General features: G+C 38.3%; 2 protein-coding genes and 1 long non-coding RNA gene across 3 annotated transcripts; 2 read left to right on the top strand and 1 right to left on the bottom strand.

The window, feature by feature from the left end:
* Positions 1-3,231: 3,231 nt before the first annotated feature.
* LOC131018050 (uncharacterized) lies at positions 3,232-4,108 on the top strand. Its single transcript, XR_009100000.1, has 2 exons — positions 3,232-3,501; positions 3,592-4,108. It is a non-coding gene; the product is annotated as an uncharacterized LOC131018050 (long non-coding RNA).
* Positions 4,109-6,240: 2,132 nt separating this feature from the next.
* On the top strand, positions 6,241-8,795 carry LOC131005490 (uncharacterized). Its single transcript, XM_057932496.1, has 2 exons — positions 6,241-8,285; positions 8,357-8,795. The coding sequence occupies exon 1, from the start codon at positions 6,241-6,243 to the stop codon at positions 8,104-8,106; it is 1,866 nt and encodes a 621-aa protein (XP_057788479.1). The 3' UTR covers positions 8,107-8,285; positions 8,357-8,795.
* An 891-nt stretch (positions 8,796-9,686) lies between these two features.
* LOC131005500 (uncharacterized) lies at positions 9,687-10,551 on the bottom strand. The gene is made up of 3 exons (XM_057932507.1): positions 10,462-10,551; positions 10,206-10,394; positions 9,687-10,124 (listed from the first exon to the last, which is right to left on the bottom strand). Exons 1-3 carry the CDS (start codon positions 10,549-10,551, stop codon positions 9,687-9,689), a joined length of 717 nt encoding a protein of 238 aa, XP_057788490.1.
* Positions 10,552-19,444: the final 8,893 nt, after the last annotated feature.

Genomic DNA, 19,444 nt, shown 5'->3' on the forward strand with positions numbered 1-19,444 from the left:
GCCGAATTTTCAGAGCCGAGGTGACAGCGGCAGAGCACGGCTCGAACCCACCGACTCCGGAGGGCAACAACAGGCGGACCTTTTCCTGGTCGCCGGATGAACGCGAAGGAAATGGCGGCGCGGTCAACAGATGAACGCCGGCCACGCCGGCAGCTGGAACGACCGGAAAAGTCAGCAGCGGCATCGCGGACGAAAATTAGGGCTCGATTTGGGGATCTGCTCGTACAGCGGTGAAGAGAGAAGATACGGAGAGAGACGGGTGCGGTCGCGCCGGACCTAGGATCGGCGGTAGCCGACGCCGGTCGGAGCAGAGGCGGCGGCTGCAACCTTGATTGAAAGAGAGAAGTCGACTGTGCTGGAAAGGGGAAAAATTCTCGACTGATGAGAGAGAGGAAGAGCTCGACTGATACTTGAGAGAAGAGAGAGAGAGAATTTCAATTGGGCCTTTGTTTTTATTTCTAATGGACCGATTAATTTGAGAAGAAATGGGCCTTGCTTATTATAAATTTGGGCCCTGCTTTATTTTATTTCAGTTGGGCCTTATTTATTTAATTGCAGCTGGGCCTTGCATACTTGTTTTAAACTTAGCCCAACTGTTCATTATTTATTTATTTGGGCCAAGATTTATTTAACTACCTAAGCCAATGAATTATTTCAATTGGACCTTTCATTTAATTATTCAGGCCCACTTTTACTTAAATAATTATTAGGCTGCCTTATGTCGAGCCTTTTAATTATTTAAACTTACAACAGTACTTTCTCCTATTTATTAAGCCCGATTGAGTTTTAAGAGGTTATAAAGCGAGTAAATCGAAGTATTTATTTATTCTTTTCTATCGACTACGAGGAGCGGAGTTTATTTAATTGGCGGATTAGAGCACCCTGAAGAGAACGAATTAATTTTAGTTAATTATCCGGCTTCATGAGACGAGACTTAGCTTTTGTTTAAATCTGATAGCCTGGATTAACAATAGAAATTCCCTTATTTTTATCTCAGAATAATAGTTCATGCATATGAGATTCATGCATAGTTAAATTACGTATTCTCATTTAATTGAGAATTTTCCCTCAATTTAAAGTCTTACGTTATTTTCTCGGATTAAAGGTCGAGCGCAAGAATAAGAGCTCGTCAAGGAGTTACTAATCTGTAGCAAAGCTTTGCTATCAGGTGGGCATTACTTTCATATATATCAAATGAGTTTAAATGTTACGTTCAAGCAAGTTATTTCATGATAAAATCTTTGAGTTAAAGTTATTTCAAGTATTGTCTTGCCATAAAATGTTTAAATTTTAGAATGATATCTATCTGCTTTGGCTTTGCCAATGATGCAATCGAATTCGGGTCCTGAGCAGTTGATAGCTATCCTGCCAGGGCTAGTGTACACCAGTGACCGTGAGTCATCTAGCGGGTTGGCCGGTCAAGTGACCGTGAGAGGTGGCCACCTCTCCGGCACACAGTTCCAGATATGATAGATTACAAGAGAACTTAGTCTGCAGACGAACTTTAAGAATCACAAATGAATTTAGTAAGCTTGAGCCTTTTAGCTAAAACTCCCTTGCTGTACTGTTTATGATGGCATGACAATTTATAGTTTTTACGCAATGATGTGTATATTTAGGCATACGTGCCCATTGAGTACTCTCGTACTCAGCCCTGCATATATTTCTAAATGTGCAGGTTGAGCAGTGGCTGATGAAGATGAAGTGAAGAGTGGAGCTTTTGTCAAAAGTTAAATGAATGAACTCTTGGATACATGTCTTCATACATGTAATCAGATTATGTTATTCCGCTGCGTATTCTTAAGTAATAAGTCTTTTGAATTAAGTCGGATTCATCCAAACTTACTAGTTAATTGAATCTTTGTGGCTAAACATAAGTTATATTATAAATGTCCCCTTCGCTGTCAAAGATTAAGTTCGATCCTTCATTATATATTTACCCTTTCTATCCCCGCTTCTAATCTTCCTTCCTTAGTCATGGTTTCCCGGCTTAATTATCCTTAATTAAGTCCGGTCGTGACACCCGTGGGGGTGGGGGATGCATTGGAGATGCCTCCCTAAAAGTTATAGTAAGAGTTACCATTGAAGGCAATATATAATTATAAAGTTTTTTAGAAATAGAAAAATAATTTTGGCAAGAAAAATATAAATTACTATAGAATATATTAATTCATCCAACAGGGTTACGAATCAACCGTAGATCTTGATGATCTAAGGGCTTAAAATCATTTATATTTTATACACTTAAGAGTGTTTTTATTCTAGTCCTCCCCTATATATATATATATATATATATATATATATATATATATAATTTTATTATATGATGTATATATCAAGCATGTATAGTGTATTGTGGGTGGCCTTTCTTTCCTTTGTGAAGCCAAATGTTCTCATTTAAGTTCGCCCATCATTTGAAGAATTAAACTACTTCACCAGCTCATTCATTACTTTATCTATTTTGAATTCTAGGTATGATTTTGTCATTTATATTTAATTTAAACTTTGATTAATGATAATTAAGAACTCTTTTTATATGAAATTCCTTAAAATTATGACATAAACTTATCTCTCTCTAATCTCTATATATATATTGCAAATTTGAAGCTCGCATTTAATGATAACTAGTATGCCCGCATGTGCGATGCACAGAAAGCATCAAAATTAAATGACATTTTCTTACATCCTCTCGTGCAATGCACGACATCTTGATATATTTTGTAATATATATATATACCTGCACCAAAAATCATCATTTATGATTTAGATCAATTGATAACAAAAGAATAATTTCTATTAATATATATCTTATTTTATTTGAAGTAGTGTATGATAATAATATTATCAACTCAACTTAATATTTGAAAAATTAATATATATACATATCAAAATTTAATATATATGCATATCAATATAAAACTAAATTTAGTTGAGATAAGATAAGATAATATATATATATATATATATATATATATATATATATATAGACAAAAGTTCAATTGAGAAGGTATAAATGTAGTGAGAATTGAGAAATAATCTAGACCCTTCATCTAACTTAATCTAATGGTCAAGATTTCGTTTATGATTACACGGCCAATAAACATAAAGAGGACATCTTTGTAATTTACTGATTAAGCAAATCCATAATTACCATTAATACTACTAATCATATCTTCTTATTTTTAGAAGATTTTGGATGAAGATACGTTATACACGTTCAACTATCCATTGAAAACCTTAATATTCTTCTTGCTCATGCATATTTCCAGAATTCATTGCATAATACATTAAATCTGATGATTTTTGAAATATATTAATTAGAAATCAACAACAACAAAAATCAGACATCAAATTGCGATGCCGCGAAGAATTATAGCAACATAAACAGCATCAGAAACGTCATCAACGAAGAGCTCATGACGCATGTGATAGATCAAAATCGACGATTCAAGGACGATGATGAAGAAGAAGACAACGATGCCGCAAGTCTCGTCGAACATGGTTTATATTTTGTTGAGCTTATCCATTACTGTAATGAACTTTAATGGATTTTTATTCAACTTATTTATGCTGCAATGACTAATCGAACAGAAGTAAGTGGGCTCCCTTCGCTGGCTCGTTTCTGCGCCGATCGGCCACTAGGCCGTGAGCCGTCAACACGTAGCCGTTCCTTCATTTTCAGGCTACCACTATCATAAATCGAAAAGCCGAAATACTATCTCCATCTCCCCAATCAACGACCGCAACATCATTTGGCAACCAACGTCGTATTCCTGATGTAGCAACCAATCGATTTATGACCTCTGTTTTTCTCTCTCTCCCTACTGTAACGGAGAGCCGAGAAACCACCATCGTGTAGTCTATTCTTCCACGCACACAAACGGCTAAGCCAAGAGACTCCATGGCCGAACACCATCGCGAAACGACGACCGGAAAACCACTCGGCGAGCAACATAATAATCTGCAACGAACTTATTGATTCAGTTTATTGAACGTTGTATCATAAAATAATAATACTAAGGGCTGATTGTTTTATATTGCAATCTCGTGGAACCTGGTTCATATTTTGTTGAACTTATCCATTACTGTAATGAACTTTAATGTGTTCCATGGTTTCCTTAATTAGAGTTGATCGATGTATATTTAAGAAGGTACCTCCATCATTAGTGCGTTCCATGGTTTTCTTCGTTGAAAACCATAATTCGACGAACTAGGTAAATTTGAGAGTGAAACCTAAAGAAATGAAATTCGTGGAGATATCCATAATATCTCCAACCGAACGTTATCAACGACAAATTCGGGATTTGATAAGAGATTTCTTATTCAGAATCAAGATTAAATGACCTAAATCTCCTTTTCGATTTTTAAATCTATTTTAAGTATGATATTTAATTACTTAAATCTATAAATCAATTAAATATAGGGCGTTGGATCTAATAATATTAAGGGATAAGATTGATTCTTAGTTCTTAATCTTAGGGGGTTTTTTTATTGAAGCTAACCCTATATATATATATATATATATATATATATATATATATATATATATATATATATATCTGTGAATAGGCGAAAGTACCCACTTTCATAAGTTATCTTACAAAAGTACCCACCCAAGCCAAAGTCCAAAAAGTCAAAGCCGACATGCTTGGTTTTTTGTAAAAGCAGACCTGACATGCTTCGTTTTTTGTAAAATGTCTGACTCACGTCACTTTCACAAGTTAAAAATGTGATGAAGAGTCAATAATTGCTCAACTCACGTCACTTTCACAATCTAATATATACTGTATGTTTGAAAATTTATAAAAAATTAGCTTACGTTTGCGTTGTAAAAACATTAGTAAGAGGACTAAAAATTTTACTATTATGTCTATTATGCAACAAAAAAATATTCTGAAACCAATGGCATAACTAGCCGCCGGAAATTCATAGCCGCTGCCCAGTAGCCGCCGGTCCAAAATATACACGGCTACTTGGCAGCGGCTATGAACTTCCGGCGGCTAGTTACTCCATTTGTTTCGTAATATTTTTTTGTTGCATAATATACATAATAGTGAATTTTTTAGCCCTCTTAGTAATATTATATTATAACACGAATACCTTAATTTAGAGTTTTTATTTAAATTTTATTTTATTTTTTTTATATTAAAAGAAGTATACATTGATGTGAAATATGAGAGATACTGAATCTGCATAAAAATTGGATTATAGTGGGGTAATAATACTCACTTTATGTATGATTTGATTGAACACAAAATAATACAGTAAACACATAAAATAATAGGCTATTTTTGAAGAAAACTCTTGAAACTCCTGAAATGTAAACAAAAAGATATTTGAGCCCTACAAAACAATTAGCCGCCAGAAATTGAAAGCCGGTCGTACTAGCCGTGAGAAATTTTTCACACACGGCTAGTGACGCCGGCTACGATTTTGTGGCGGCTTATATTTTTTTTGGGACAAAAAAATCATTTTGAAGTAATACATATGGTTGTAAAATTTTTTACCTTGTTATGAATGTTTGAAAGTAACATATGTATCCCTTTTTTGTGTATTTCTATTTATTTGTTAATGTTTTAGTCAAAAAAGTACATGTCCACATGAAATACGAGATAAGGTGACTGCACAAATTTGGATTGTAATGAGGCTTTAATGCTCACTTTCTGCATGCATTTGATTGCACATTGAATCATAGATTGAAGTGTACTGAATGAATGAACAATACATTTCACGTGAATTTGTACAAAGGACTCTAATATTAGTCTATAATAGGGCTGCATTTGTGAATGAGAAAACATAAATCCAAATACTCGTAGAAAGAGCATTTAGTTAAAAAATTGAGAAATTGAAACCCTCAAGATTTGAGAAGTGGTTTGTGCGATAGTTGGTGCAATTGGTGTTCAAAATCTACTTGAAGAGGTGATTTTCTCATATATTGTTTGTGTAATTAATAGTTTGAATGTTTTATGTTATATTTATGAGAATTTTTAAAGTGTTTATGCATATTTTAATACTACATTTTATGTATTTTTATAGATGGAATTCGTTAGATACATATATGTGAGATACAACGGACTCGTCGATGGTATACACTATGTTGGTGGGGCTACAGATGTCCTTCCCCTCGTCAACGAAACTATTGAGAGCCTGATGTGCAGCGTCAACAATATTATGAGGACGCATTCGTTGAGCTCGAGCTACCAATTGTATTATTTGGCTACCAATCTATTTGGTAGGGAGATGAAATGTGGCTTGGCCACAGACGATGACGTGGAAGCCTTGTTGGCAACTGCCGACTATCCCATGGTGTACGTTGAGCACTACAACAGTCCGATTGTAGAAGAAGCCTACATCCCTACTTTTGATTTTGCTGAACCTTCGGGACACGTAGATGAAGCACAATGCAGTCAGTATGAGACGCCGTATTATCATCATACGTCGTTTCATGGTGTCCAGAGCTCGCCTCCACGACAATATTTTACATGGGATGGACAACCGCTAGACGAATCTGCATGGAATCAAACCGAAAGGCTTAATGAAGTATGTGGGAGATTGAACGATGTGCGGACAGATGATGAACCTGAGCACGAAGCTGAAGGCTCGGTTGCATCAGGAGACGATGATGATTCTGAGGAAGATGACGAAGAATTTGACCCTGCGCTCGCGGTGGGCACTGCTTCTGATGCCTCTGAGGATTTATTAGACGACGATCTAATCGATTTCACGGAGACCGAGCGAGCATGTTGGATCCGACAAAGTACAACACGTGACGGAGATCCGACAGCCGAGACCGGTGATCTAACTAATTGGTTAGTTCCCTTGATTCCAGTGGACGCCTCGGCTTCGCTGGTTGCTCGTGAGAGTGACCCTTCTAGAGTTGATGATCTGCAGAAGAATTCTTTTTACAACAGCAAAGACGACCTGATCATTGCTGTTGGTTTGTGGAACATGAAGCGAGGCACTGAGACAAAAGTTGTCCGCTCAGATCCGGGACGAGTCTATTTCTCGTGCAAGCACTCTGACAACTGCAATTTCGATCTTCGTGCATCTAGTCACGGCCGAGAGATGTGGAGAGTGCATAAGTTGAAAGAGCATTCATGCGAAGGGGACTTGCGCACAGCTAAAAAAATCAAGGCGCACTCGAAGGTGGTGGCAGCGTTTGTGGCAAACAGAATACGCGATGATGGAGAGGTCATTAAGCCGAAATCCATCATGGCTGAGTTAGTACGCGATTTCGGCATCAAAATCAAATATGATGTCGCGCTGCGTGCAAGAAATCTCGGGATGGAGATGATATACGGTCGAGTTGATGATTCGTTCCTCCTGCTCCCAAGATATCTGTATGCCCTGAAGGAAGCGAATCCTGGCACCTTATATGGTTTGGAAGTAGACATAGACTGCCGGTTCAAACATTTGTTTGTTGCTCTTGCGGCTTCCATCTCACCTTTCTACTTTCACCTTCGACCAGTGATTGTGGTTGACGGCACACACCTGAAGGGAAAAAATAGTGGCATTTTGTTTGTCGCAGTGACAAAAGACGGAAACGAGGCAGTTTTTCCCTTGGCGATCGGTGTCGGTCCGATCGAGAATGATGAGTCGTGGAAGTGGTTTATGTCACATCTGAGAGGTGCTTGCGGCGAGCCCGATAACTTACTTATTGTATCTGATGCGCATGTCTCCATCGCTAATGCTGTGAAGAGCGAGTTTCCAAATGCTACTCACGGTATTTGCTACTACCACTTGTTGAACAAGATGAAGGGTTACGGGCCCGGTGTTGCTGAGCTTTTCCGCCAAGCTGCATACGCCTACGAGCAATCAGATTACACGCGTGCAATGTCAGCCATGGCTGCTCTGAAGCCAAAGGCGTACGAGAAGTTGTTGCGCGTAGGCCCGGAGAAGTGGGCACGATCACAATGTCCTGTGTCCCGTTACAGTTTCCTTACATCCAATGCCGCCGAGAGTTTTAATGCACGTTTGCTGTGGGCTAGGCGTCTTCCAATCTGCTCGATGTTGGAGGCAGTTAGATTAGTTGTCGAGCAGTGGTTCAACGACAGGCTTGCGGCCGCACAAGAGAGCGATGAAAATCTGACTCCGGAGGCAAAATAGAAGCTCAGTGCAGAACTTGTAAAAAGTCGTCGTTACACAGCCAAGAGGACCACCGAGAGAAAATACAGGGTTCGTGCTAGTGGTCGCCATTATATGGTTGACCTTCAAAAGCAGAGCTGTGAATGCAACGAATTCAACGAGGACCAGATGCCGTGTTCTCATGCGATTGCAGCCATTACGTATGTCATTTCTATTCATGACCTCAATTACCATTATTAAATAACAAAAAGTATAATCGTTTGTTTTGCAGTGAGGCGAACGAGTCAGTGGAGGATTACGTGCACTCTTACTACTGGAACAGTTCACTAGTTGACACATACTCTGGTGACGTTAACCACTTGCCTCCCATAGAGAATTGGAATATTCCTTTCCAAATTGCATCTCAGCTTGTTTTACCAAATCTCTCTCGGCGACAAGCTGGTCGTCCAAAGGAAACTCGAGTTCGATCCGCAGGTGAAAGGCCGACTCAAAACACATCAACAGCGGAGGCATCAACTAGTAGCAAGAAACGAGCACCCAAAACGTGTGGTCTCTGTGGCGGGTCTGGTCACACACGTCGATCGTGCAAGGGTACGGCCACCGATGCGTAGTCGTATTTATGTTTAAATTGAAGCTTTTTTAAATATGTTTTCAGTTGTACCATGTCAGCGTATGACATTAATTTATTTTTATGTTTTATTTAAGTTCATTTAGAGTTCCCTAATTATTATGATATGTTGTCCTATAGTTTATTATATTATTCTAATTATTATGATATTATTTCAATTTCATTGTTCTTTTCTTCTAAATATTAAATAATAATTTATAATTTTTATATATAACTCATAGACTCACTATATTCTATAATTATTATTATTACATTAGAAATAGAAATGAATTACTATATAATTTTGAGAAAAATATCATAAGTTGACCGGATTGATGGATTAAATCATAAAGTTGTAATTTGAATGTATTCGATAAATTAAGTTTGAGTTAAACGATTTATAATGAACTAGGAACTAAAATGATTGATAAGCCGCTACAAAATGTGCCTAAAAAGGGAGTAGCCGTGGGTAGTTACATTAGAACGGCTAATCCACACGGCTACACTTTTGTGGCTGCTAATTGTTCTATTTTGGTTTGTTTGACGTTGATAAAGATATTCAATTGTAATATTTGACAAATTCAAACAATAAATCAGACTTACTTAACAATGATCACCATTTACATGTCACTACAATTATGAGTTGGAATTATGAATGAGAATTTGGGAAAACGAACAACTTGTACTAATAAATTTAGAATATACCATTACAGAGCTTGAAATTATGTGATTATGAATTAAACATGTCATTAAAGTTTGAAAAAATAATTAGCCGCCACTAATTAGTTTTTAAAGCTGTAGCCGTGGGTAATGAAGCTTGCCACGGCTAATCCACACGGCTACACTTTTGTGGCGGCTAATTAGTTTTTTCATCTTAGCTTACAGTGTTATATGTATCACAAGTCATCATGGCAGTAAATATAGATAAAATGATACTAGAATGTAATGTAAAAATATTGGTAAACAAAATAGTCATAAGGATGAAAATACACTATCAAAGTGTATTGGGGGTCGTGCAAAACTCATAGATGGCACTGCCTATCTTGTGCCTATACTCCTGAACATGGTCATTGCCCCACGACAGGCTCGGCGAGTCTGCGATCAAACGCTCCACAGTCATGCACGCGAAAATACCAGAGCTCCATCGGTCAGTCTGTGTGAACTGCTCGGCAGGATCGACATACTCGATCTGGAGCTGACGCCATTGGAGATTCTGATTCGGGTTCTCCACAATGCGTGTCCGCTCGAACCAAAGGGACACCTCAAGCACCCGGTAGAAAAGGCGGCCCAAAGGAGCAAGAGCGCGCAGCATGTCGTGGCGTGGCTGTGCCAGGATCCGATACAAGTTCGGATCAAAGACGCGGCATTTACCCGTGAGCATATCAATGCTACAGATAACGAAACGCTGCTCGACAAATACAGGAACAATGACCTGTACATGAAGAAATAATTGATCAACAATCATTATTGATCAACAGTCAAAGTTATTTATGATGTAGGTGTAATTGTGTACCGCAATGGCATCCATCCAATCTCCCTGACTCGATGAGGTACCCCTGCCATACACTGAATACATACGGTTGGCGTGCGGCTGCCACCCCAACACCGGAGCCTCAGAGTTTATAAGACGCTGCTCTGAAGGAGAGCTAAACATACGGCGCGCATTCTCCATCATCTCCTTGTATTCTCTATCCAAATAAGTCTGCAAAGAAGAAAAACATTATTTCAAATAATATTTTATTATAAACGCAAAATATGTTAATGCTTACGAAGAATTCCGCATCCAATATGATATGCGTCCTGTGATCGATGTCCTGAAGCAGGTCTGTACCGATCACCAGCCTATGCCTCAGCGTCATCATGTACGCATCTACATGCTGCACATACTGATAACACTCATATTTCCATGGTTTTTAATGTTCATATGATGTTAATTTTATAGGAAATTGAGTGTTGGATAATTGTTTTGTGCTTAATTTGCTTTATCTTGTGAAACATGATTCTTACTCGAACTTTGAAGGAATTTACAGATTTATTGAGTTCGAATTTGGAACAATGTTCTGAAATAGAAGTTGTAGATCATCTCGATACGAGTTCGTGAGCGCAAACGGTTCGCAAATCCGAGTTCGGACGAGAAAGATATGGCTGAAACAAGAAAGTCGCGCGCAGCAGTGAATAGTGCCCGACGGGAATTTCCGAATTTTCGGGATTTTGCGGGATTTTCGGATTTTATCAGTATTTTCGAGTTCTACACTGTATTTATCTCTTGTGCCTATATATAGGTCCTTTTCCTGACCTATTAGACACATCTTTTCACATCTTTTGACATCTCTTTACCTCTCTTTATTTCTTTTCTTCTTCTTTTTATTTTTAGACTTAGAATTTTATTGTTTTCATACATTAGCTTTATTTTTCCTGCAAGATTTCAGCTGTCATTCAACATTCATTCCGGGTTTTATTTAATTCAGTTTTTATTATTGCTTTCTTTTTAATTATGTTTATGCTTTCTTTTGCTATGTCTGGCTAGTTTCTTTTTCTGATTCTAGGGTTTGTAAATAGTTAATTAGGTTCATGTGATTTATTTGTTAATACCTTTTTGCCTTCCAGTTTATGATTCATAATTCCTGGTTCTTGAATTCTTGTGAATTATCTGATCAATAGTTTGCATGTTTAGCTATTCGGTTTGAGACCTAGCGGAGATAACTGTTTAGCGGATTCAGGAATGTATGATATGATTTTAACCTTGAGACCTAGCGGAGATAGGTGGATTATAGGGAGCTATTCTTATGAGCTATTGGGAGTTAGTAGATTTTCTTGAGACCTAGCGGAGATAGAGAATTTACTAATCTACGATCGTTGCTGCTCTAGCGAGAGTAATTGATTAATTAAGTGATCTCTCATCATAACTGGATTAAACTGGTAATTAGGATTAATAGGTTGATTATGTGAATTTGATTAGTGAATTTATATCCCTAGGATCAGTCGTTTTATTTATCTGTTCTTTTATTTGATTTTATTTGTTTTGTCTTGAGTTTAGTTTTTATTCTCCTTCATATTTGTGGTTGTCTGAATATTGCTATAGGAAATATTAGGATTACTTAGAGTAATTTCGTTTATCAGTCCCTGTGGATACGATACTCGGTTACTGATTATTTGCTACAATTGCACCGTGTTAGTTGCGGTATTTGTTGCTAAGAAATTAGTGATCAACTTTTTGGCGCCGTTGCCGGGGACTGTGTAGAATTTACTTTAATATTCCTGATAGGACTCAGGCATTATTTCAGGCTTTTATTTATTTATTTATTTTTTTATTTCATGGCTCCTGATGTTTGACTGATGTGTCCCTCAGAGTATAGGCGTATAGTGGAAGATCTAGAAAGACTGCTCGAAGAATCGGACAGGCGTGCACAACATCAGTCTTATTCAAAGCTGCAGGACGCCGAGGAAAAAGATGAGGAGATTGAGAAAATAGCAGCTGATGAGCCCCCTACTCCTAAGGAGGATTTTAGCATCCCTCATATTTCTGCTGCTATAGAGCATGTTTCTATTCCTGCTCCTCCCAGGCCCGAGTACAAGCTTGCTGCTCCAATCCCCCGCTGCTTGGCCAAGCCAAATTCAGATGAAAAGATAGTCAAGTTCTTGGAGATATCTTTAAAGCATAATGATCCCGATTGCTTTATCGTTGCTTGTGTGATTGCTTGGCTTACCTTTTCAGAGGTGTTTTGGGATTTAGAGGTTTGCCTTCTTTTGATGCCCTTATTTGTTTTCCAGCGTGTGGGGATAGGATGAGTCATGAGGTATCGTCGAGCTCTAGACGTTAAATTAAGCACTTGTTGGGAGGTAACCCAACCGTTTTCGTTGTTTTGTTTTCTTTCTTTTAGTTTCTTTTTGTTTCTTTGTTTTCTTTGTTTTATTTGGGAGTTTAGTGCAGTGTTGAGCTTGGAAGATGCAGGAACTCGCGCCTTGTCCATACTACCACCGTGGAGCATGTGTTTTCTGTGAGTAGTGACACACATATCATCATCCCTCCAAACTTATTTTCGAACTTATGTTCTGTAATAAGTTTGGGGGAGGGGGGTGAGAGTAGATATGTGTATCACTTTTATCTTTTTGTTAGCTTTATTGTTTTATCCTGCTTGGTTGGTGGTGTGTGTGTGTTTTGTTTTTGAGATGATTATTGCTCCATTAGATTTCTGGTGAGATGCCAATGATGATTTCTGTGAAAAAATCCGGAGTTTGATTTTCTTTGATGATTTGAGCATAATTTGAACTAATTTGCATAATTCTAGAGTGATTTTAATCTTGACTTTTGGACGTTGAATAAACCTGTGAGATTTTGAGCCATAGGTGTTTATCATACACAGTTTATTCTTTATTGTGAGTTTTGTCATGCATGTGGTGATCTTCTAGAACTTGACATGGTTTCTGTGTCGAGGTTGCTGTTGTGCCCAGGATTAGGAGATGATTTTAGGCCATCTTTTGTTAGCCACATTTTATTATCCCAAACACTGTCCTTAACGAAAAAATTATCCTTTGTTATCCACTTTGAGCCTATTTAGCTTTTATTTTTTAGCTGGATGATAGGGGGTGATGTAGTATATGGGAATCTTTGTGTGGTGAATATCATAGTGGGCTGTGAAAAAAGAAGGGATGATATAGTGCTACTATTTACTCTTATAAGCTCTAGAAGGTTGTGAAAAAGAAAAAAAGAAAAAAAAAAGAAAAAAAATATTTGTTGAAAAAAAATGAAAAAAAAGAAAAGAAAAAAAAAGCAAAAGAAAAAAATGTGGAGTCGAGTGTACATTGAGAAATTGGTTAGAAAATCGACTTTGTTTGTTGGAAATAAATGGAGAGCATAAAAGAGTGTTTAGTTCTGTTTTGTGATGATTAAATCCCTTGAGTTTTGTTGATTATGGTGATATAGTTGGGTGGAAGATGGAATTTATTCCATACTTGATTGTGAAGCTATAAGGTTGGTGTTCTTGATCTATTTGAGTCACTTAGCTTATATTTTCCTACCTTAACCAATGTCCCTACATTATAACCCGAAGAAAAAGACCTTTTTGATCTTAGTCCTGGCACACTTTTAGCGATGGAGATTGTAGACGATTGGCAAGCCTATGGTAAGTGATCTATATTGCATTGAATTCGATGAGAGTATACACGTCCTATACGTTCCATTAAATTGAGAGTTGAGTGATACACATTCCGTATGAGATTCAATTATTTGGAATGTCAAGGTTGATTTTGCTATAGGTTGTGTTTATTGGTGAATTTTGTGTTTGATTATTGAAGATTTGAGAATTCCATTATCCTTTATTTTTCGGAGGCATCGATGAACTAGATTTCTTACCCATTCGTGTTATTGATCGTGTTCTTCTCATTATTCGAGGACGAACAATGGCTTAAGTTTGGGGGAGTTGATAACACTCATATTTCCATGGTTTTTAATGTTCATATGATGTTAATTTTATAGGAAATTGAGTGTTGGATAATTGTTTTGTGCTTAATTTGCTTTATCTTGTGAAACATGATTCTTACTCGAACTTTGAAGGAATTTACAGATTTATTGAGTTCGAATTTGGAACAATGTTCTGAAATAGAAGTTGTAGATCATCTCGATACGAGTTCGTGAGCGCAAACGGTTCGCAAATCCGAGTTCGGACGAGAAAGATATGGCTGAAACAAGAAAGTCGCGCGCAGCAGTGAATAGTGCCCGACGGGAATTTCCGAATTTTCGGGATTTTGCGGGATTTTCGGATTTTATCAGTATTTTCGAGTTCTACACTGTATTTATCTCTTGTGCCTATATATAGGTCATTTTCCTGACCTATTAGACACATCTTTTCACATCTTTTGACATCTCTTTACCTCTCTTTATTTCTTTTCTTCTTCTTTTTATTTTTAGACTTAGAATTTTATTGTTTTCATACATTAGCTTTATTTTTCCTGCAAGATTTCAGCTGTCATTCAACATTCATTCCGGGTTTTATTTAATTCAGTTTTTATTATTGCTTTCTTTTTAATTATGTTTATGCTTTCTTTTGCTATGTCTGGCTAGTTTCTTTTTCTGATTCTAGGGTTTGTAAATAGTTAATTAGGTTCATGTGATTTATTTGTTAATACCTTTTTGCCTTCCAGTTTATGATTCATAATTCCTGGTTCTTGAATTCTTGTGAATTATCTGATCAATAGTTTGCATGTTTAGCTATTCGGTTTGAGACCTAGCGGAGATAACTGTTTAGCGGATTCAGGAATGTATGATATGATTTTAACCTTGAGACCTAGCGGAGATAGGTGGATTATAGGGAGCTATTCTTATGAGCTATTGGGAGTTAGTAGATTTTCTTGAGACCTAGCGGAGATAGAGAATTTACTAATCTACGATCGTTGCTGCTCTAGCGAGAGTAATTGATTAATTAAGTGATCTCTCATCATAACTGGATTAAACTGGTAATTAGGATTAATAGGTTGATTATGTGAATTTGATTAGTGAATTTATATCCCTAGGATCAGTCGTTTTATTTATCTGTTCTTTTATTTGATTTTATTTGTTTTGTCTTGAGTTTAGTTTTTATTCTCCTTCATATTTGTGGTTGTCTGAATATTGCTATAGGAAATATTAGGATTACTTAGAGTAATTTCGTTTATCAGTCCCTGTGGATACGATACTCGGTTACTGATTATTTGCTACAATTGCACCGTGTTAGTTGCGGTATTTGTTGCTAAGAAATTAGTGATCACATACTTTAATGTTAATATTAAGTAAACAATAATACTACATGTAACAAATGCATCAAAAATATTAGATACCTCGGGCTCGAGCTCTTTAGTCCTGTTCATGAGAGTAAGCCAAAACTGCCTCTTGATCGGGTGCCCACTCTCTGTCACCACCAACTTCCTGTAGTTCCCACCACGGAGACGCTCCACCATACGAGTAAATCCCTGAATATACTCCTTGTCGATGGGTTTCGGCTCGTTGCTGTGAACGTATGGGGATCTCAGCGCAGCCGAAGGCTGCCGCTCACGGTGGCTTCGGCGCAGTTGCGCATCCTCTGGTGGTGGTGGACAAACACTGAGGGGAATGGCAGGTGTTGCCCCAGAAGCAGAAGCTCCCTATATTTACATTAAAACGACACAAGTTAAACATATAAACAGTCCATAAATGACACGTAATTTCAATTAGAAGTTAAATTTAAAACAAATACTGAGCTTTTACCCCACTAAACTGCTGCCATAAACGCTCCATCTCTCCCTGAGAATATCCAGCCTCGAGAAGAATCGGCGGCGAAGAACGAGGCGGCTCGAATGGGTGTGCTGAGCTCGAGGGCTGCTCAGTGTACGAGTAGCGTGGCCCCAGATATGGGGTCAACTGTACGCCAGCCCCAAAAGTCGTGGGCACACCAAAACAGTATGCGGGCCCGGTGGGGTTTGATAATCATCACTGGCGGAGTGACCCGCGTCCCTAGCAGGCGACTCGTGTGCAGGGGACCTCTGCTGCGATGGCGCATCCTCGTGCTCGGGCTCCGTCTCGGGCTCGGGCTCTCGTCGCCTGTCCGATTGAGGTCTTGGAGCAGGCATGGGCTGACGTACATCGGTGCTATGCGAGCATCGGCAACGCATACACCCAAAGGTCTCCTCGGCCCAATTCTTCAGCCTCGTGAATAGGCTCTCCTCCACACGCCTCGCTACCCGGCCCTCACTCTCGCGCACCATCTGCTCCATGCGCTGCCACTCCTGCTCGCTCAAACCAGAAGGCCCATGAGCAGCACTGCTCTCTCCCCCGTATCTGGGCCTCCTGTGACTCTGTGACCTCCAGCCGGAAGTCACGGGGCGATCGCCGCCGCCAGTCTGATCCCGCTGGCCACTGCTCGACGAGGACGAAACCACCTGTGGTCTCTGCCGCTTTCCCCGATCTTCACGCCTCGAACTGCGACGTCGGGGTTCCATCTGAATAGATGCCTCAGAGCGGTCCCCACCACTCACATCCGGTCGAGGATTCCTCTGGCCGAAGACGCCCGGACCTGGAAACTGGACATCTCCTTCATTCGCGACCGATAGCCACCAATGCGTCGTCGCCTCCTGTTGTTCGGGCTGCAACTCATAAAGCCCGGTCTCCTACAATAAAAAATATATGTACATGATGATTAATATTCATCACATCAAATATAATTAACTAATAAACACTTAAATTATTATCGGTGACTCAAATAGGGGCTGCAAATCTGCAATGTTGTGACTCAAGAAGGTCCACCTCTTGAATCTAGGTAATATCCCGGCATTATGTATAGCGATGTGGCTGCCCAAGTTGGGAATAACCTCAAGACCCCAAGTATATAGAGCCCAAGAAGGCCCATAGAAGTGGTACTTCCATTTTTTCGACATCTTCTTCATCCTGAAGTTCAAGCGATTATATGCCGCTGCACCCCAAGGAAATGTGGAGAACTCCGACAAGTCCTCCGCCAAAGCCCACGTCCAGATCTCCACGGGTCGTGGCGTGTCCACGCCCAAAATAAATGCGTGTAGCACCAAAAGGTGGGCCACACGCTGTGCTATCGAGCCGTCGGGGTCGACAATCTCCGTCCACTGATCAAAAAAAATGTCTGCCAACTCCTGAACTGACAGGCGCTGCCCGCCACAAACTCGTCTGTAGGCTACATTACTATTCAAATTGTGGCGGGCTGTTGGATCGAAACGATGTTGCCCAAATGACAATTCGGTCACAAGAGCGAAAGCGGCGTGATCAAGGCAAACCTTCTGGCCATTGATGTAGAACCACATCACATCATCACTATCCAGCAGATGACGAGAGACAATATGGTGCAATGCCATGTTGCACCTGTTGCCCGGCTCCCAATCCAACAAATGTCCAAAGCAACCCTGCCTGAACGTATTCTCCAGTGCGTCGCCCCCAATTTCCCTCAGTCGCTCGGGTACCCGGGACAAATAACTAGTCTTGTAGTAAGAACTGATCTGCGTCCCGGGGCGATTTATTGTGTCGGGCCTCCGATAACCGATCTATTCAATACCAAAAATATATCAATTAAAAAGCCAAAATATAATTAATTAAGAAAAATAACACAAAATTTAATAATAACATAACCAATTCAACCAAATAGAATTATTACTATTATTATTAATAATTCACGAAAATAATTATGTACATGTAGAGGATCTTCTCGTTAGTTTAATAATTATGCACTACCCAATTCAATTCTTTGGTTGTGTATTTTATTTAAATTATTGAAATGATTTTAAAATTAAACTAAATCAAATTATATACTAAGTAATTCACAAATAACATAACTAATTCAACCAAAATGACTACAACAAAATAACATAAGTAATTCACGTCCCAACAAAATAATTAAACATAATGACTACAACCAAAATGAATATACAACCAATAATTAATTATTTTCGTCCCAACATAAGTAAATTCCGTCCCAATAATTAAACAATGTAATTTTCGTCCCAACATAATTAATTTACGAACCCAATTCACGAACACAAGTAATTCGAATTAAACAATGTCACCAAAATAATTCACGAAAATAACATGCTTCTACTTGTTGTGGAAAATAACATCCTTATTCACGAATTTAAAATCAACGAAATAGGATACTTACTTGATTTGAAGAAGAAGCCATGGTGTATGCCTTCGGACGTTGAAAAAATTGTGAATGCTCTCCTTCAAGTTCAAAAAAAATGATTCTCATTCAAACATGGACAAACAAGAAAACAAAGCAAAAAAAAAAATTCATTCCAATTTACCTTCGGTTTGGAATGCTCTCCTCTCTCTCAAAAATTTCCCGATGCTCTTTCTCCTCTCTCTCTCTCTCTCTCTTTCTCGGCTGCCTCTCTCTCTCACTCTCTCTCAAAAAATAAACTGATGCCGTGCGGCTAGGTTAAAATTTCTAATTCTTATACATGTAAATGGGTTTCTTGGTCAAACAAGCCTTAAATTGCCTTGTGAATTTGAGATACAGCCGTGTATATCCCCCCAATAAAGCTTCCGCGATTCTCGCCTATCTGTATAGCCGTATGAATTGTCCAATCACCCTTTAAGCTTATAATTAAAAAAAAAATAGGTTTTCGTGTATAAATAGAAGAAATAGTAGTAAATTAAGGGTAAAAAATACGAATATTATATAAAATGATATGAAAAATTGTTTTAAAAACATTAAATAGCTTACCCGCCAGTACTGAGTAGCCGTCCGCTGTAGCCGTGGGTAGTTTCTTACCCACGGCTACGATAGCCGGCTACATATTTCTGGCTGGTACTTGGTCGTAAGGTTTATTATGTTTCATTGATTCATAATATATGATTTTGTAATTTTTTTATGCACCATTTGCTATTATTTTATGTGTTACAATATTAATTCATATACAATCAAATAAACTAAATAAATTTAGACTTATTGAGTTTATTTTGTCAATCTCCTTCTCGTGAATTTACTGCAAAGAGATTCCCACCCTATAAAGCTGCATTGTAGCCGTATGAATTGTCCAATCATCCTTTAAGCTTATAATTTTAAAAAAAAATTAGGTTTTCGTGTATAAATAGAAGAAATAGTAGTAAATTAAGGGTAAAAAATACGAATATTATATAAAATGATATGAAAAATTATTTTCAAAACATTTAATCACTTACCCGCCAGTAACGAGTAGCCGTCCGATGTAGCCGTGAGTAGTTTCTTACCCACGGCTACGGGAGCCGGCTACATATTTCTGGCGGGTACTTGGTCGTAA

The sequence above is a fragment of the Salvia miltiorrhiza genome, chromosome 1 (assembly GCF_028751815.1).
Source record: "Salvia miltiorrhiza cultivar Shanhuang (shh) chromosome 1, IMPLAD_Smil_shh, whole genome shotgun sequence".
Classification (NCBI taxonomy): Eukaryota; Viridiplantae; Streptophyta; class Magnoliopsida; order Lamiales; family Lamiaceae; genus Salvia; species Salvia miltiorrhiza.

What these genes read in the sequence shown, in the direction of transcription:
- LOC131005500 (XM_057932507.1), bottom strand. Translation starts at nt 10,551, where the DNA reads ATGACGCTGAGGCATAGGCTGGTGATCGGTACAGACCTGCTTCAGGAC. An exon ending in TATTGGATGCGGAATTCTTC is followed by an intron (nt 10,395 to 10,461) that starts GTAAGCATTAAC and finishes TCTTCTTTGCAG; the next exon opens with ACTTATTTGGATAGAGAATA. An exon ending in ATTGGATGGATGCCATTGCG is followed by an intron (nt 10,125 to 10,205) that starts GTACACAATTAC and finishes CTTCATGTACAG; the next exon opens with GTCATTGTTCCTGTATTTGT.
- LOC131005490 (XM_057932496.1), top strand. Translation starts at nt 6,241, where the DNA reads ATGAAATGTGGCTTGGCCACAGACGATGACGTGGAAGCCTTGTTGGCA.